General features: G+C 37.0%; 1 protein-coding gene across 3 annotated transcripts in view; it reads left to right on the forward strand.

Annotated features, from left to right (window-relative positions):
- CTNNA3 (catenin alpha 3) overlaps window positions 1-19,401 on the forward strand; it is a 2,007,818-nt gene that overhangs the window by 135,558 nt on the left and 1,852,859 nt on the right. For all 3 annotated transcript variants that reach the window (XM_073878933.1, XM_073878931.1, XM_073878932.1), the window contains one exon: window positions 11,896-12,088. In XM_073878933.1, coding sequence (XP_073735034.1) covers window positions 11,896-12,088 — 193 coding nt within the window. The remainder of the gene's footprint in view (window positions 1-11,895; window positions 12,089-19,401) is intronic.

Raw genomic sequence — 19,401 nt, forward strand, 5'->3', positions numbered from 1 at the left:
ACAGGCCACAGCTAAGGCCAATTAAATCAGAATCCTGAGTAGGACTCTGTTAACAGTATTTTTAAAAAGTCTTCCAGTGATTGTATTGTATAGCCACTGGAGTAGGACCTTGCTGCCACCTCAATGTTGTCCATGGACTTGCTGCGTCCGGTTCACTTAGGAACTCCTAAAAAATGCAGACCCTTACACCCTGCCCCCTGAATCAGAATCTGTGGTGTAATAAGATCCAGTACTGCAGTAAAGTTTGAGAAGGTGGTGTTGGAGACTGTAAATTTTAACTTTTAAATTGCAACATTATGTAGCTAGAGTTGGAAACCACTGCCTTACACCCTTATCTGTCTGCTGGTACAGGGTGGTGAAGTCAGCAGGAATTTCTCAGCTCTGATACTCATTTGTTGCTCTGCTCTGAAGAGGCTGCCGGGGTTGATTGTCCTGTTATGAGGGACCTGTCCATTTTTTTCTGAAGAGGACCTGCCTCTCCCACACTCTGACTAAGCCCGTAGTTACTAGGAACCATGACCTGAGAAATGAGATTTTCAAGAGTTAGTGCTTCTCCTTCAGGATGTTTGGAACCAGGACATAGTTTGTTATAATCTAGAAATAATTTTTACCTCTGGAAAAGTTACTTAACTCTGATATAGGTGAATTTGGATATATATAGTATTATAGTACTGAGTGCTCTACAAACTAAGGCTTAACAGATATACTTTGTGATTTTCAGATGAGTCCTTTCTTTAAACAATTTTTTTTTAATTTACTTAAAATCTCTACATCCAACATGGGGCTCGAACTCAGGACTCTGAAATCAAAAGTCACAGGTTCCTCTGACTAAGCCAGTGAGGCACCCCTGAGTTTTTCCTTTTAGGAAACAATTTGCATTCTCAACTCTGATAAAGCAGAATACTGTGGTTCTTCAATTTAGACACATTTTCTACCTCACATTTTTAACATTCTGAAATTAGGGTATATTTTATGACAGAAAGGAACATTTAATGTGGTTTTCCTTTTTGATGCTTGTAAGGATTAACAAATTTACTCACAGTCTCTTTTGGTAAATACTCAGTCTTTTTAGATAAAATGATCAGAAATGGTGGGTGGGTGGGGGTGTTGCTTATGTGACCTCATGGGAGTGAGAGATGAACTTAGTGCCTATTGCTGCAGAGTGGCTGGTCTGGGTTACCTTCTGGACTGGTGATCTTTGAGGGATGGCTGGACTCATGCATAGTTATCTTGTGGGCACCTCTGTGTATTTCCTTTGTAGTCTATAGCTGATGGAATTTGTGGACTACTCTCTCATCTTGGTTAGGATCCATGGTTCTCTCAAGATGCTTGGCCCTTGATGGTGCTTCAACCCTTAAATCCCAGCTACATCCTCTGTCAGGTGTTTGGCGTTATCCATCTACTTCTCAGCCTATGCTGCAGGATTACCTTGCTTCTCACCATGGTGGGCTCAGGGCAGGTCCACCAGTCTTTAGCACAGCCACATTTTTTTTCTTTAATTTTTTATTGTTATGTTAATCACCATATGTTATATCATTAGTTTTTGATGTAGTGTTCCATGATTCATTGTTTGTTCATAACACCCAGTGCTCCATGCAGAATGTGCCCTCTTTAATACCCATCACCAGGCTAACCCATCCCCCTACCCTCCTCCCCTCTAGAACCCTCAGTTTGTTTTTCAGAGTCCATCATCTCTCATGGTTCGTCTCCCCCTCTGACTTACTCCCCTTCATTCTTCCTCTCCTGTTATCTTCTTCTTTTTCTTTTTTCTTAAAATATGTTGCGTTATTTGTTTCAGAAGTACAGATCTGTGATTCAACAGTCTTGCACAATTCACAGCTAGCACAGCCACATTTTGATTGTCCTTTATGGTATCTAGGATGGTATGGGGCTTATCCATGCTTCATGGGAATCAGGAGTGGCTTAGGAAAGCTAAACCGCTCTTCCTTCTACTTATAATTACACTGTGATGCCAAGATGGTACTTTGGTCACCCCAGAGTTTGTGCAGGGAAACTCATAAAGCAGTTTTCTTCCTGAGTTCTAAAGATAAATGGAACCAACTCTGTTTTCAGTATTTCTCCTCAATCATGCTAACACAGCTGCCCAGTCTGAGTGAACCTCAGACAGGAGAAATAAGGACATGTATCTTACTTGTCTTTCTTTTCTGTTAATGGCTTCCACAACTGTTTTTTTCTTAAGACCTCAAGAGAATCAACTTTGAAACACAAAGCTGATCAATGGTGGAATTGCTGGATTATATGGTAGTTCTATTTTTAATTTTTTGAAGAACCTCCATATTGTTTTCCATAGTGGCTGCACCATTTATATTTCCACCAGCAGTGCCCAAGAGTTCCCTTTTCATGTAGCTGTTGGTCATCTGTGTGTCTTTTTTGGAAAAATGTCTGTTTAGGTCCTCTGCCCTTTGTAATTGAATTTTTTTTTTCTCTTGAGTTGTATGAGTTCTTTATTTATTTTGAGTATTAACCCCTTATCAGATATATGATTTGCAAATATTTTCTCCCATTTGGTAGGTTGTCTTTTCATTTTGTTGATGGTTTCTTTTGCTGTGCATAATCAATTTTAAAATCAATTATGGGCTGTAGTCAAACCACATTTGTGTTACTTTAGAATTTTGACCACAGAGCTCTACAAATCTAATCTTTATGGTCTTTTCTATTGTTTGTTGTCTCTTATTCATACATGATTAGCAGGTATATTTCCCCTGGATATCTTCAATAACAAGGAGTTTTGTGTTAGAAGAGACAAGGAGTAAATCTGATGGTCTAGGGTAGATGGGAAAAAAGGAATCTGACAACAGATAGTGGGAGTAAAATGCAACAAAGTTTCATAAGATTGTGTTGGCAAAGCATATGGCATAGTTTATTCAACTTTATGGTGATAGGGTTATAAATGCTTATTAAACAAAGCTGAGACACAGAATTAGGGGTCAAAACCAAACCTCACCATCAGCCACTGCTGGAAGTGGAATGCTGGACTGGATGGACCATGTCACATGACTAAACTGCATGTGAAGTCAACCCATTCTTTATTTTAGGGTGAGGTTTGGCTTGATTGGATTTTTCACAAATCCTTTAAGCAGTCAGTGGTTATTGATGAAAAATTGTCTTTTTCCTTTTCCTTGCTTAGCATTTCTTTGAATCAGTACTTCACTATAAACTATTGGTTATTGATTCATCAGAAGGATTAATGCTTGATTTAGGTATAAATAGCAACATGAATATAATTTCTCCTTAGTTTGCTTAATTCAGTATCTTGATAGTTTTTCACCACAATTTTGGAAACATTTGTTTGTAGAGAAGAATGCTGTATGATTAACATTACATTTTTTACTAAAGCCTAAATCTGTCTTTGAATTATTGCTCTGTATAAAACAGTATCTTTTCTAAATAATAGTCACATTCAAAGTGGCAAAAGGCACGTATCCTATGATTACTAGGTTAATGGTTGGGTTTCCTAAAAATACTACTTCTACAGGTTGGGGTGCCCAAAGCTTAGTCCTGCAACTTCTCTAGCTGTATTTTGTTTTCAAGAGATATCATCTAGTCTTATGATTTAAAAAAATACTATTCTCAAACATCTTTGAGATTTTAGTAATACCAGTAAACCGTTTATATTTGAATAATTACAATGAAAATGTATAAGCTATAAGAAACATACTTCCAGGGCGCCTGGGTGGCTCAGTTGGTTAAGCAACTGCCTTCGGCTCAGGTCATGATCCTGGAGTCCCGGGATGGAGTCCCACATCGGGCTCCCTGCTCAGCAGGGAGTCTACTTTACCCTCTAACCCTCCCCCCTCTCATGCTCTCTCTCTTCCATTCTCTCTCTCTCAAATAAATAAATAAAATATTAAAAAAAAGAAATATACTTCCAGCCCTTATCTTTCTCAACTTCAGAATTGTATACTAGTTTCCAACTTAGCAACTCTAATAGGCAATCTTAACATGCCCAAAGTTCAGCTCTTGATTCTTCTTCCTTCTCATGTGTCCTTAAGTAAATATTACCTGCATGTACCGTGATTCAGGCCATATACCATAGAGGCATCCTTGATCCTCTGTTTCTTTCATAACCCATATCCAATCTATTAGCAAACCTTGTTGACTCACCACAATTACCAGAATTCTGCCACTTCTCAGCAAGTCCACCAATGCTCCCTGGAACAAGCCAATGTGGTCTCCACTTGGGCTATTGTAATAGCCTCCTAACTGTTCTTCCTTCTTCCATTTCTCATCCATCTTCCTTGGTCTGTGTCTAATCCCCAGTCTATTCTCTAGAGCAGACAGAATGGTCCTTTTAAATTTTAGGTCAGATCTTGTTCCTTTCTTGTTCTAAAATCTTGAATAGCTCCCAATCACAAGAATAGAATTTAGAGTGTTGATGGTGATCTATAAGGCCTGTACAATTTGGTGCCTCAGTACCAGCCTGACCTCATCTCTTATGCTCTTACCTCACTCAGCTGTAGGTACTCTGGGCTTCCTGCTGCTCCTGAAACACAGTAATCAAGCTTCTGTTTTGGAGCCTTTGTACTTGCTGTTTCCTATTTGGAATATGTTCTTCCAGATAATCAAATGTCTTCCCCTTCGACTTCCTTGGAGCCCTTTTTACCTGATCACAGAGGCCTTCTCTGATCCCACATCTAACTAGCCCTTCCTTATCACATATCTGTTCTCTTACCCTTCTTCACTTTCTTCATAGCACATATCCAATATACTCACTATTATGTTACACAATTATGTATGTATTTATTTATTCTCTTTTCTCTCCTCAGTAGGATGAGGCTCACTGACATATCCTCCTGGTTCAGTGCAGGTGCACCAACAATATTTGTTGAATAAATGAAATATGGAGTCCAGATTTGTTTTGTTTTTGGATGGCAAGTAGTTAAGTAAAAACAGGAAGAAACTAATATTTGATGTTAGTGTTAGCGTGTGGTCTCTTCCTGGTTGTGTTTAAGTTCATGTTTTTTCCAGGAATAAGTATACTTCCTGGATTAGAACATTTAGCTACAGCTCTTTGCTTTGTTATGCCATCTGCATGGCCCAGAGGGCTGGTAGAATTGGAGAGGGTTTGACATGTGTTTTGTTATCATCGCTCAATAGCTCCAAGTAATAGCTTGGCTAGCAGTATTGTTAATCTAACAAACAAAACCCCAAATTGTATTTTAAAAGATGATGGTTGCTTTATGCTTTCTGTGTCATTAGTGATGATGATTGTTATAGGCTGAATTGTATCCCTCTCCAATTCATACATTGAAGTCCTAGTCCTTAGTACCTCAGGTAGTGACTGTATTTGGAGATAGGGCCTTTAAAGAGGTAACTAAGTTAAAATGAAGTCTTTAGGTGAGCCCTAATCCAGTATGACTGGTGTCCTTACAAAAGGAGATTAGGACATAGAGAGATACCAGGGATGCCTGCACACAGAGAAAAACCATGGCATAGTGAGAAGGTAATGAAAAGAGTACAGGCCAATGAGAGAGGCCTTAGAAGAAACTGACCCTGTTGACACTTTGATCTTGGACTTTCAGTCTCCAGAACTATGAGAAAATAAGTTTTTTTTTTTTTGTGGTTTAAAACAATTTTTTTTCAATTTTTTTTATCGTTATGTTAATCACCATATATTACATCATTAGTTTTTGAGAGAAAATAAGTTTTGTTGTATAAGCCACCCACTCTATAGTACTTTGTATGGCAGACCTGGTGAACTAATATAAGGATTAAAAAGTGAAAATCAGTGGGGTGCCTGGGTGGCACAGTCGGTTGAGGGACCAACTCTTGGTTTTGGCTCAGGTTGTGATCTCAGGGTCATGTTCTCAGGATTGTGAGATGGAGCCCCCGGAGTCTGCTTCAGACTTTCTCTCCCTCTCCCTCCATGCTCATGTGTGTGCACTCTCTCTCTCAAATAAATGAATAAATCTTTAAAAAAAAGTCAAAAAAGTGAAAGTCAGTAATAAAAATCACGTGCCTGTTCTTTTTATTTATAGTTTGAAAATGAACTATGTAAACTGTCTTTTTTCTTCTTTTTGGCCAGAAAAGAAAAGATAATATAAGTACGCACTTGATTCTAGATCACTTTGAACTGATCAGACTTCAAATAAAGTATAGGAGTGGAGACTTGCTTTTCTATGATAGTAGACATGGGAAATGACAAAATACCCTGCATTAAGGAATTCCTTTTTCTGGAAACTACCATGTACTATCATTGAAATTAAATTTTAATTTTGGCTTGGCTATCAACTCTCTTTGTAACTGAGCAAATCATTCAACATAATGGCTCTTGGCTTAAGGTCTCTAAAATCTAGAGTTTCATTCATCTTTTCATTAACTAAACCACTACTTATTTATTATTGACAGTATGCTAGCTCTGGGTTTTTGGAATGAGTCAGTCATGGTCTCTGCTCTTATCAAGTTCATGGTAAAGCTGGGGAGGTGGTATGTATAACATTACAAAATGTTATAATGAGTGGTGTGAGAGGTACAAATAAGGGGCTGTGAGTGGTGGGGTGGGTTGGGGGAATGTTCCAGGCTGACGATGCCAAACATTTCTTGTTCTGGGCCTAATAAGTAGTTTGTGGGCAAACTCCACAAATGGAAGATGGGAGTGAAATTTAGTCAGAAGTAAGATCACAAATTGCCTCATAAACCATGCTTTAGCCTTTATCCAGACCATGCTTTAGACTTTATCTTATGGGCAGCTGGGAGCCATTGGAGGGTTTTAAGCTGGTGCAGGTATTTCAGATTTGCACTGTAGAAAGATGGCTCTATGGAAATGTGGGATGGGTGGGGAGACAGTGATGAAGGCCACAATCGATGTGTATATTTTTGTAACGACAGAGTGAAGGATAGGACTGAAATTGAGGCTCTGCTTCTGTGTCATGAGGATAGCATGGAAGGAGTGTAGGCTAGGGCAGTTATCCAGAGAGCGCTATGAGAAGCGGTGGCCCTGGGCTGAAGAGGAGGTGACAGAAACTAAAGCTTTTAAAGAGACATTTTATTTATTTTTATTTTTTATTTTTTAAAAAAATTTTTGTTTTTTATTTGACAGAGTACAAGCAGGGGGGAGTGTCAGACAGAGGCAGAGGGAGAGGGAGAAGCAAGCTCCCCGCTGAGCAGGGAGCCCGATGTGGGGCTCGATCCTAGGACCCCAGGACCATGACCCGAGCTGAAGGCAGACGCCTAACCGTCTGAGCCACCCAGGCACCCCTAAAGAGACATTTTAAAGTACCCAGAGAGGAGGATAAGAGAGAGGGAGTAGCCCAGATGGCCTCTGAATTTCTGCCTCAGTTTAGAGGTGTCAGTCCCTGGGGTAAGAAATACAAATGGAGGAAGACTGTTTTTACCCCACAGTCTGCCGAACTTGATTATCTGCTACTCAGATAAATGGCAATCTCTGCCCCTTTACACATGGTTCCCTTCACTTGGCTCTCTTTCCCTGCTATCTGTTCTGGTAGAAAACTGTTCTTAAAGGCTCTTCTTGAAAGCCCTACTTAATGCTTGTGAATGTTTGCCATCTCTATAGCCCTTTCTTTGTATTTATAAGTCTAAGCAGTTATCATTCCGCTTTTTATTTTTTTTTAAATTTTTAATTAACATATAATGTATTATTTGTTTCAGGGGTACAGGTCTGTGATTCATCAGTCTTACACAATTTACAGCGCTCACCATAGTACATACCCTTCCCAATGTCCATCACCCAGCCAGTCTGCTTTTGATATTGCAGTTGGTTGTGTATCTCCTATCACCATACTGGAGCTTACTCATCTTTATTTTCTAAATGTCCAGGGTATTGTTTTGAACATAACCTGTGCTCAATAAGTGTTCATTGGCCTAAGATGGTCTGAAAGAAGATTGTAGTTGGTTTAAGGCGAGTGTTAAATGTCAATTGAGTGGTACACATTTGCTGGATTCAATACTTCAATCTTCCACAGTACTTTTGTTAACACAATGAAGGTTGTTTTTGGTAGGAAGTAAATAACAGTTGAAATTATCAATAACTTGAAGAAGGGACCTCCCTTTCCTAAGAGTAGATGGATATCTTTTACTTTAAAAGATCACTGGTTTTACTGTAGACAGCTGTCTATAGACAGTTTTATTTTTCTACCTTTACTTTCTTTCAGAAATCTGAAGTTTTTAGCTAACTAATATGACTTAAATGTCTTACATTTTATTTCACACATTAAAAATTAACTCAAGGAAGCAAAAGTAGCCCTGAAGGTTCCTGTGAGCTCTTGGAGGAAGGTTAAAATTCAGTGTTTTAGCTAATAAACAAGAGAAGAGATGGCAATAACATGGCCTTTTTATACTACAATGATAGTAGAATTAAAAAAATAGATTGGGAAAGAACATGATTATAGAATATAAATGTAATAACCCAAGTTGGCATTTAGAGAAGACTTTCTACAAAGCTAGCATTTGAAGTACTAAAGCCATTGTATTAATGCAACAAATCAAAGTAAATTAAACCTCGTGCCATATTCTGCAATGCTCCCCTTGTGCACTAGTGTTGCTCTATATAATGACAGTGGATGGCTTGGTTCATTAAGCATCTCAATTTAATTATTAGTATCTTTGGAGCATCAAGAGCACCTGAATTAGGAAAGATTAGAAAAGTCTTTTTTTTTTGTACTATAAATTTTAGTATATAAATATTACACCACATTAAAAATATACCTGGTTTTATGGAATTTAAATGTGCAGAATTAATAAAGCAGGTGATTTCTTCTTTTCATATTATTTGAAGTATCTAATGTAGGACCATTTCAACAGGGAGCTCGTTCCTCACCAGAAGGTGTGTCTGTGGCCTAGCTCAGATTTACAGACTAAAGAAAAGCGAGTGAAGCCAGGCTCTTTAAGAGCCTGAAGGAGCCATAAATTTTCTAAATGAGAGGGACTGAGAAAGAGATAAAAGGGGAGGGTTGCGCATGAGTGACAAAAAGAAAGGTTAGCAAGACATAGACTAGGACTTACATTAGCATCATCTTTGCTATAAATTCCAACTAAAGTTTTTGTGTTGCTTATAAAAATAGAACTGATTTTGTACTGAAAAAGAAAATGAGGGAACAAGAATTATTTTACAGAATAACCTGAAAGCTATTTTTTACTGATTGCTGATATTCCTTCAAGAGATGGGAGACTTTTTCAGATAACAAATGCACTCCCAACCTTTGGTGAGAGTCATCTGTTATCCTGAGTCACAGTCACTGAGGGGAGTTGGTTAGATCCTATAAGTAAGTTGGGGTTAAAAAAAAAAGTTTAGTTTTCTTTTTTCCCCCACAGGATTACCAAGCTATCTTTACTTTCTGAAATAAAGGGAATCATTGAAAGTGTCACTTGACTTTAATCAATATCAAATAATTATACTGGGGTATTTCAGAAGACATAGGTATAAATGATTTATAAATATGAATAACTTGCATGTTGCAATTGCATTTATTTTGATGGAGGCACAGTGTTCTTATACAGTGTTCTTTTCACATTTCTTCTTTGGCATTTATTATAAGGAACAAAGCATTTCTGGAATGCTCATTTTAATTTCAAAGCTCAGGCTATTCTATGGGAAACATTTGGCACATGGAGATCTGAACAATAATAGAGGAATGTTCAGTGGGAAGCGTCATGAATTGTGGCACTTAAAATACATTCTGAAGGAACATTTAGACAATGATACTTATTCTTCATTTTAAACAAAGATTTTAAACTAGGTGCTATAATTTGTCTTAATCTGAACAAATACCTTTTAACTCTGAATATATAAATTAGACTGACAATAGTGAGATATTTGCCTTTTGGAATATGTGAAAACCCATGTAATAAGTCAGGCATATTATCATCTTTATTTAATACATAATAAAGACACATGGCTCTATTTGACTGTTTACAAAACATACAGAAAGTGCTCTGTTAACTGATTTCATCACATTTAGCACAGGGGACCCCAAGAACAACAGGAGGGTAGCCCCAAGAGAACACCTCTGACAAGGATCCCGTAACAGATTTTCTGTATCCATGTGGGGAATGGACTAGAAAATGCACATTAAATGTCAACCAATATTTGTGTCATGTTGTGCATTTTACAAGACATTTTACATATTTAACCTTCATACAGTCATAGGATAATATGATTGTTCTCATTTTCCAAGAAACAAAGACTTGCTACAAGCTACTGCACTCTGTGTTGTGAACATGAGAATAAAGCAAATTAGAATAAAGCAAAGGGTCTCTTGGATGGAGGAGGAGAATTTGAAAGGGCAGACAAAAATTATTTTTATCTACATATTTCCCCCATAGCTTGTAAGTTCTTTCTTAGTTCCTAGTTAAAAAACTAGGGGGTCCAGATATACAAATAAATATGTTGTGCTTTGTAAACAATAAACAAGCCAAACCTCTAGGGGCTACAGAGCAGGAAGGGTTATGTATAGTACATTGTCAAAGATGTGGTGCATGATTGTTATAAGCCTTGGCTATCTGAGGATATGTAGGATTCTAGCTTTCCATAGGAGTTTCAGGTCTGTCATTTTAAACCCTGGACACAAGTTTTTTTTTCTTCCTCTACAGTGGGGATCTTCCAGCTTTGCTTATAAAAATGTTAACCATATTTATTATTGGGATTCAAGGTTTAATTAAGAAATGGATATTTTTACAATGTAATTTTGTATGAGATTTAGTTTCCAAATACAGATGCTTAATTTCTTTCTTTTTTTAAAAAAGATTTTATTTATTTATTTGTCAGAGAGAGAGTGTGCACAAGCAGGGGGAGCGGCAGGCAGAGGAAGACAGAGAGGGACAAGCAGACTCCCCAAGCAGGGAGCGCAACGTGGGACTCAGTCCCAGGAACTCGGGATCATGACCTGAGCTGAAGGCAGACGCTTAACCGACTGAGCCACCCAGGCGTCCCTCATTAGTTTATTCTTATATTAAACAAATTTACAAAAGGAATAATGCTCATTATTAACATATTCAGGCAATTCAAAATATAGAGATTAAAAAGCCCCTTTCAACGACCCCATTCGTTAAGCCATTTATATAATAAATATTTATTGGACAGCTACTTTGTGCATTGTTCTGGGTGCTGGAGAGAAAACCACGTTTTCTGCTTTCATGGAGTTTACATTTTAGTATTGGGGGCATGAAATAAATGTATAAACAAAAAAATCAGGTTCTGTAAGTGTTTTGAGCAAATTATATAAAGTGGGGTGAGAGGACAGAGTGAGAGAAGGTGGGGATGGGGTGGTCAAGAAAGTCCTCTTGATAGGAGACTTTGAACAAGACCTGTTTCCGAGGCCTAAGGAATTAGGGGAGAGTGTAGGAGAGAGGTAAGAGAGGTTACAAAGGACCAATAGGGAGGTCATAGTAGTAATTTGGGTTTTGTCCCTCTGAGGTAACCGGCGTTTTATGTTTTAGTGTGGTTCTGTACCCCCTCCACATTAATAATCTCTATACTCAGCCTAAATAGATTAATACTTACTGACCTAATTGTGCTGATTTTGCCTCCCTCTTAATATAGACTGCTGGCTACAAAGTGATATAAGTAATTAGGATGTATAAATATTTATACATATGTTAAAATATATATAATATATATATACTGCATTGTTTCAATAATAAAACTTGGTAAGTTTCAATCTCTGTGGCTCTTCTTTCTTCCTGTCCTCCCTTTCTTCCTTACCTCCTTCCTTCTTTCCTTTTTATGTTTAGTTGGAAATTCCATACTGGCTGATACTATTGCTGTTAGTGCCTTGACTTGACTTATGAGGATGTACCAATAGTACTGGGAATAAATCATGTTACTGTGAAATACTTACTTTTATTCTGGGCTGTGATGTCCCAGGACTGTGTTCTCATACTTTGTCTAATGAGTGGCTTGTATTTTTCCAATTTTAGGTTACTACACTTGTAAATTGTCCCCAGAATCCTTCCAACAGGAAAAAAGGACGTTCAAAAAGAGCCAGAGTCCTCCTAGCTTCTGTGGAGGAAGCAACTAGGAATTTATTAGACAAGGGAGAGAAGATTGCCGAGGAAGCCACAGTTTTAAGGGAAGAGCTTACTACTGCACTTGAGGAAGTTCGCAAAGAAAGTGAGTACTCTAATTCTGGTCGGGAGCAAACTGTATGTTCTTAGGGTGTTAGTTATGGAATTAGATTTGGAGGGTTTTGTTTTTGTTGACTTGAGTTTATTAGTCTTTTGTAGAGCTCTGAGGAGCTAGCTGTGGGAGGCAGAGTGGCTCATTAGACAGCTCTAAGGCTCAGAGTACTATTCTGGTTCTCTCCTTTGGTTGTTCAGTCCCTGCAGGCCCCTTCTTCCCCTCATATGCCATAGTTTATCCATAATAAGCAAAGAGAAGTGTATCCTGTTTTGTCATAGATATAATGAGAAATGACTAATGAAGCTAAAGGTGTATTTTCCCATACATAAATAAATTCTCAAGTTCCTTGTTAATAGTTGGAGATAATAAATTACAGACCTGACCACTCAGGAATACATTTTATTTTTCAATTTTCTAGATGTTTAGATTTCCTAAACTTAAAAAGAAATGCTTTGCATGAACTATGTATAACCCATGTTGTTGCTATGTTAATATTATAAAATGAAAGTATGCATTTTACCTTTTGATGTATTTACTTCTGATAATTCAACAGTTTTCTAATGAATGTAAGTTTCATTTGCAGTCTGTTTTTAAAAGAACTGTCCTATTTATTTATTTATCTTTTTTTAAAAAAGATTTTATTTGTTTATTTGACAGAGAGAGACATAGCAAGAGAGGGAACACAAGCAGGGGGAGTGGGAGAGGGAGAAGCAGGCTTCCCGCGGAGCAGGGAGCCCGATGTGGGGCTCGATCCCAGGACCCTGGGACCATGACCTGAGCTGAAGGCAGACGCTTAACAACTGAGCCACCCAGACGCCCCAAGAACTGTCCTATTTATGTATCAGCTTGCTGCAAGGAACTATTTTGAGAGGATAAGAAAACTTAAATATTCCTGTTTGGCTTTGTGAAAGAGACTTGGCGTGTTCAGATATTTCTCTTCCCAACATAACTTCATGAAAATCAGGAAATGTTTGCTAATTAAATAATTAAAATGAATATATTAGCTACAATAAACTTTAGGTCAAATACAGAGGAGTTATTTTTAATATGTTATATATTTTATATATGATTTATATTTATCTTCAGAAAATGTAAAGAAAACATAATGCCCAAGATAATTTCCCATGAATTCATCACTCCTCCCTGCTCCCTACCACCTTAGACCCACTTTTTGTCCTGTCTTCCCTGTTCTGGTGTCACCAAGTCAGTTTAGACTCTTCATTCTCATTTCACCCTCTCTTCCAGTTAGTCTCTAAGTTTAACAAATTCTGTCTCCTTTTGTCTCAGATCTTTCCCTGTTTTATATTACTAATGTTGCCTTCTGAATTCAGGATTACTGCATTAGCCTTACCTTATACCAGAGCCAAATATATCTTTTAAAGATGAAAATATACTCATTTTACTTCCCTGCTTAAAATCCTTTTTAGTAGTTTTTGAAGGATTAGAGGGACAGTCTTTCTGGATCAAGTTCAGACTTCTAAACCTAGCTCCCTCAGCATTTCATAACTGGGCTTCTGCCATTCTCTCCCTTCTCAGTTCCCGATTCTGTCCCCCTCTCAAACTTTCCTCCAAACGAGAACTTGAAGTATCTTGAATGGTCCATGTTGTCTTATGCCTCTGCACTTCTGTTACCAGCTACTCCCTTCACCTGGATTACCCCTCTCATTCAGCCAGTTATTCACTGCCGCAAAGCTTAACCCAGGTCTTTTCCAGGAAGTATGTATGACCTCATAGTGCTGATTTAGATATCCCTCTTCTGTGTCCCCAAAGATGCTGAGCATCTCTCTTTCATAGGATTTACTACTTCATACACCAAACATTAATTTACTTGTTCAGTAAGTCTAGACTCTTAATTCCTTGAAGGTGGCAAATACCAGGTCTTTCATTTGAAGAGCAATACCTGACACATAACAACCACCTGATAAATGTTAAATAAATTTAAAAACTGGAGCATCATTTTGTCACTGTATATTATAAAATTTTATAATGATTTTTATCTTTGCATTTATGACATATTATCTCTTCTGCTTTCTTTGCTGAGTTTTTTGGTGAGGAATATGAATACTATTCTGGTATTGTTTTTGTCACATAATGTGATCTATTTGACAACATAGTTTTTATAAAACACCTAATAATAAATATGTAAGACATTGGTAATTCTTAGGGAACAGTAATAGCATAAGTTGTCATGAAATAGTATGTCTTTAAAAAAAGTAATTTAATGGCTTTTGGCTCACTAAAAGAAAATTATTTTAAAGAGAAGTTCTCAAAGAGAAGTACATTTGGATTCTAGGATTATGTCTTATATCCTTCACTGTGTTCTATTTTAATGTGTGAAATCATATTATGTGATATATATGGCATATGCTGTATACACAACAACATTTGGTTAAAAATCACCAAGTGCTTTATACTCTGATTCTTTTTGACAAACTGCCAAATTGAACTCTTGCCACTTGAGTGTGGGAGGAAAGCAGTGAAATGGCAAATGGTTCTGGAATTTGGGGAATGGCCAATGCTTATCCTATGGATAGCAGAGATAGTAACAGTGAGAGCACTGTTCCGAAAAATTTGGAAGGAATTTCTGCTCAGTGGTGGAGCTGAAGTATCAGGAGAATGAATTCTGATTCAAGCAACTCTTTGATACTAGAAACATATTTTAGTTTGCTGCCCTTTTTTTAAAGGCTTTGTCCAGTGGCATACTATAAAGGATGAATGAAGAGCAAATAATAAGTTTAAAGTATTTGGGAAAGTGAAAAAATATTGGAGGTAGAAGATATTTTTATTTGTATATTTATTGACTTATTTTCAAGAAGAATTTGAGACTAATTTAGAAAATTTCTTCTTCTACTAGAGACTGTAATTTATGTAGCATTACAACAGGATTCTGTTTTATTCTGTTTTACTGACTTTAGTGGCTTTAGTTAGAGACCTGAAGTGATAAATAATGTGGGCATTTGATTACCTAAAGAATTTGCCTGTGGAAGATAGGACATGAATAGTATTAAGGGAAAATGGTGAAAGAAAAAGTCATATGTGGGTAGAACTGTAGAAATCCAGCAAAGGTGGCCCACATGGTGAGGATTTATTTTTCACTCATGATCTTACAGCTTACTCCTATACTTACATCTATACAGTGGCAAAGTATTAAACTCAGTATTTTATTTAGTTTTAGAATATTTACATAACAATTAGCTAGGAATTAGCTAAGAATTGTTTATAATGTTTGAACTACATGTTTTGCCTTTGGTATGTATGCTACCTTCGTGTAGCCTCTACTGTACCCCTGCAATGTATAGACATTGCTTCTAAGTCACACAGTTGGTTATATTTAAGGTTTTTAAATTGTTTACAGAGAATAAGAAATACAGGAAAGTGCATACATTATTGTGAACAACACAATACAATTTCACATTGTAAACGTACAATGTAACCTCCACTCAGATCAAGAAATAGAAACTGAGCAGAATCCTAGAAGTACCCCTTGTGCCTCCAAACAGTTATCACTTCTTTACCTCAATGGTAACAACTATCCTAGATTATTACATAGGTTAGTTTTTTGCCTTTTTTGAACTCTACATAAGTAGGATCTATATAGTATATCTCCTGAGTCTGGCTTCTTTTGCTCAACGTTGTGTTTGTGAGATCTCAACATGTAGTAGTCCATTCAATTCATTGATAAATAGATCATAATTTCTTTATCCATGTTAGATTGATGGACAGTTGAGTTCTTACAGGTTTTGGCCTTAATGAACAGTGCTGCTATGTACATATTTGTGCATTACTTTTGGTGCCTGAATGTAGAGTTTCCTGCTGGGTTACACTTAGGATGAAATCACTAGATCATAAGGTATACATTCAGCTTTAATAGATTTTACCAAACAGTTTTCTGAAGTAGATTTTCTAGTTAACTAACACTCTAATTAGTAATGTATAAGAATTCCAGTTGCTCTACATTCTTACTAACTTGGTGTTAGCAAGAGTCAGTGTTTTTGATTCAAGTGTATGTAGTAGTTTTCCACTGTAGTTTTAATTTTTATTTCTTTGATGACTTTTTGTGTGTTCTAGATATGAGTCTTTTGTTAGTGGTGGATATTAAAAATATCTTCTCTCATTATATTAAAATTTTTGATATTTAGAAGTAATTTTGATAAATTGCAGTTAATTATTTTATTCCTTTATGGATAGAGATTTTTCTGTTCTGTTAAAAAATCTTTGCCTACTGTAAGTCAAGAAGGTATTCTCATATGTAATCATCTATGGGCTTTATTGTTTTGCCATTACAATCTACCTGGAAATAAATTTTTATGAATGGTGTGAGTTAGGGGTCATGATTCATTTTCTTTTTCATATGGGAATTCAGTTGATCTAGTATTATGTGGATGCATATGGAAGTTTAATTGTTTTAGTATAGTTATTGAAAAAAATTACTTTCTCAATTGAATTTTTTTACACCTCTTTTTGAAAATCAGTTGACCATTATCTTTGTGTCTACTTGGGAACTTTGTTCTTTTTCATTGATTTGTATGTCTACCCTTACACCGATAACACATTGTCTTGATTAGTGTACCTCAGAGTAAGTGTTAAAATAAAAATTATCTTGATTTTGTAATTCTAGGTCCCTTGCACTGCTGTAGAAATTTTGGAATCAGCTTCTTAATTTTTACAAAAAAGCCTGCTGGGATTTTGATTGGGATTAAATTGGATCTACAGATCAATTTGTGTTGACCTGACATTTTAATAATAATGAGTCTTCTGATTCAGAAACATGTAATTCATTTTTGTGGTATTGTAAAATGGTACTTTAAAGGTTTTAATTTTATGTCTACCTTTTATTTATTTATTTATTTTAAAAAGATTTATTTACTTTTAAAGCTTTTATTTATTTATTTGCCAGAGAGAGAGCACAACAGGGGGAGCTGCAGGCAGAGGGAGAAGCTCCTCCCACTGAGCAAGGAGCCCAATGCAGGACTCGATCCCAGGACTCTGGGATCATAACTGAGCTGAAGGCAGATGCTTAACCAACTGAGCCACCCAGGCATCCCGCAAAGATTTATTTTTTAGAGAGGGAAGGAGGAAAAGGGAGGTAGGGAGAGAGAGAGGGAGCATGAGTAGAGAGAGGGGTAGAAGGGGGGGGGAGAGAGAGAGAGAGAGAGAGAGAGAGAGAGAGAGAGAACCTCAAGCAGACTCTGCTGAGCACGGAGCCTGACATGGGGCTCAGTTTCATGACCATGAGATCACTAACTGAGCAAAACCTAGAGTTGGGTGCTCAATCATCTGTGCCACTCGGGCACTCCTTTATATCTGTCTTTAAATTTACGACACTTTTGCCCTACTTTTTCCCGTCTGTTTTTAAGTCTGTCCAGTTAACTTTTTACATTAGTTACTGTACATTTTTAGTTCTTGAATTTTCATTTGTTTTTTTAAAAATAGTTTCCATTTCTATGGAAATAGAAATAGTTTTCATTTCTCTAATTTCTTTCCTAATTCCAATTCCCTGCTGAAATTTTCATCTTGTCATTATTTCTTGTGAACATCTCAATTATAGTTAATTTCTGTATAGATATATGGCTTTCTTACATGTTTTTTCTATTATCTGTTATTTCTTTTGCTTTTCCAATACCTGATTTTGTTTCCTGGTATCTTGGATAATTTTTGATTGGATGCTGAGCATTTTGCATGACAAATTGTAGAATTAATTTTTTTTTAAGATTTTATTTATTTATTTGACAGAGAGGGACACAGTGAGAGAGGAAACACAAGCAGGGGGAGGGGGAGAAGGAGAGGGAGAAGCAGGCTTCCCACTGAGCAGTGAGCCCGATGCGGGGCTTGATCCGAGGATCATGACCTGAGCCAAAGGCAGACGTTTAAAGACTGAGCCACCTAGGCGCCCCTGTAGAGTTAATTTTTAAAAGTTGGTCTATTTTTGGCTAGCTGTTATTCTTGGGTGTAGCACCTCAGAAGTCTGAATTGAAAGTATGAGATATTTTGGATTTCCTCTTAGGCAGACTCAGAACTCCAATTTTTTAAATTTATTTTTTGTTATTATGTTAATCATCATAACATTACATCATTAGTTTTTGATGCAGTGTTCCATGATTCATTGTTTGTGTATAACACCAGTGCTCCATGAAGAACGTGCCCTCTTTAATACGTATCACCAGGCTAACCCATCCCCCACCCCCTCCCCTCTAGAACCCTCAGTTTGTTTCTCAGAATCCATCGTCTGTCATGGTTCATCTCCCCCTCCGATTTCCCCTCCTTCATTCTTCTCCTCCTGCTAGCTGCTTCTTCTTCTTCTTCTTTTTTTAACATATAATGTATTATTTGTTTCAGAGGTAAAGGTCTGTGATTCAACAGTCTTACACAATTCATAGTGCTCACCATAGCACATACCCTCCCCAATGTCTATCACCCAGCCACCCCATCCCTCCCACCCCCCACCACTCCAGCAACCCTCGGTTTGTTTCCTGAGATTAAGAATTCCTCATATCAGTGCCATTTGCAATAACGTGGATGGAACTGGAGGGTATTATGCTGAGCGAAATAAGTCAATCAGAGAAAGACATGTATCATATGACCTCATTGATAGGAGAACTCCAATTTTATCTCTCTTTCTGAAGGGGGGAAAATTTCTTTCCCCAGTTTCTCCTTCTCTCAGCTGCCATTTTCTTTTGAATTCTCTCTCTCTTATTCAATCTTTCTACCATTTGCTTTCTCATAATCATGTACAGAACATCAACTCCAGGTAGATTTAGGATCTAAATATCAAAAGCAAATATTAAAAACTCAATACAAATTGGATGAATATTTTAAGGCTTTGGATGTATAACAGGGTTTATTAAACATGAAACAAAAAACTATAAAGAAAAGACTAATGTATTTTATTATATCAAAATTAACTTTCTTACATCAAAAAATTCTTAGAGAAAATGAAAAGACACAGTTGGGGAAAATATTGACTTAAACACAATAGGATAATCACAAGAACACAAATCAATAAGAAAAGCAAAAGAAAAATGGGCATAAAAAGAATTTTACAGAGGGATAAACACCAATGAAAATGTAAAGAGACATTCAGGGGTACCTGGGTAGCTCAGTCATTGGGCATCTGCCTTCAGTTCGGGTCATGATCCCAGGGTCCTGGGATTGAGCCCCGCATTGGGCTCCCTGCTCCGTGGGAAGCCTGCTTCTCCCTCTCCCACTCCCCCTGCTTGTGTTCCCTCTCTCGCTGTGTCTCTCTCTGTCAAATAAATAAATAAAATCTTTAAAAAAATAAAAAAAAATAGACATTCAGCTTCACT

This window comes from Callorhinus ursinus, unplaced genomic scaffold (genome assembly GCF_003265705.2).
Source record: "Callorhinus ursinus isolate GAN/ISIS: 27379988/994484 unplaced genomic scaffold, GSC_fseal_2.0 scaffold31, whole genome shotgun sequence".
NCBI lineage: Eukaryota > Metazoa > Chordata > Mammalia > Carnivora > Otariidae > Callorhinus > Callorhinus ursinus.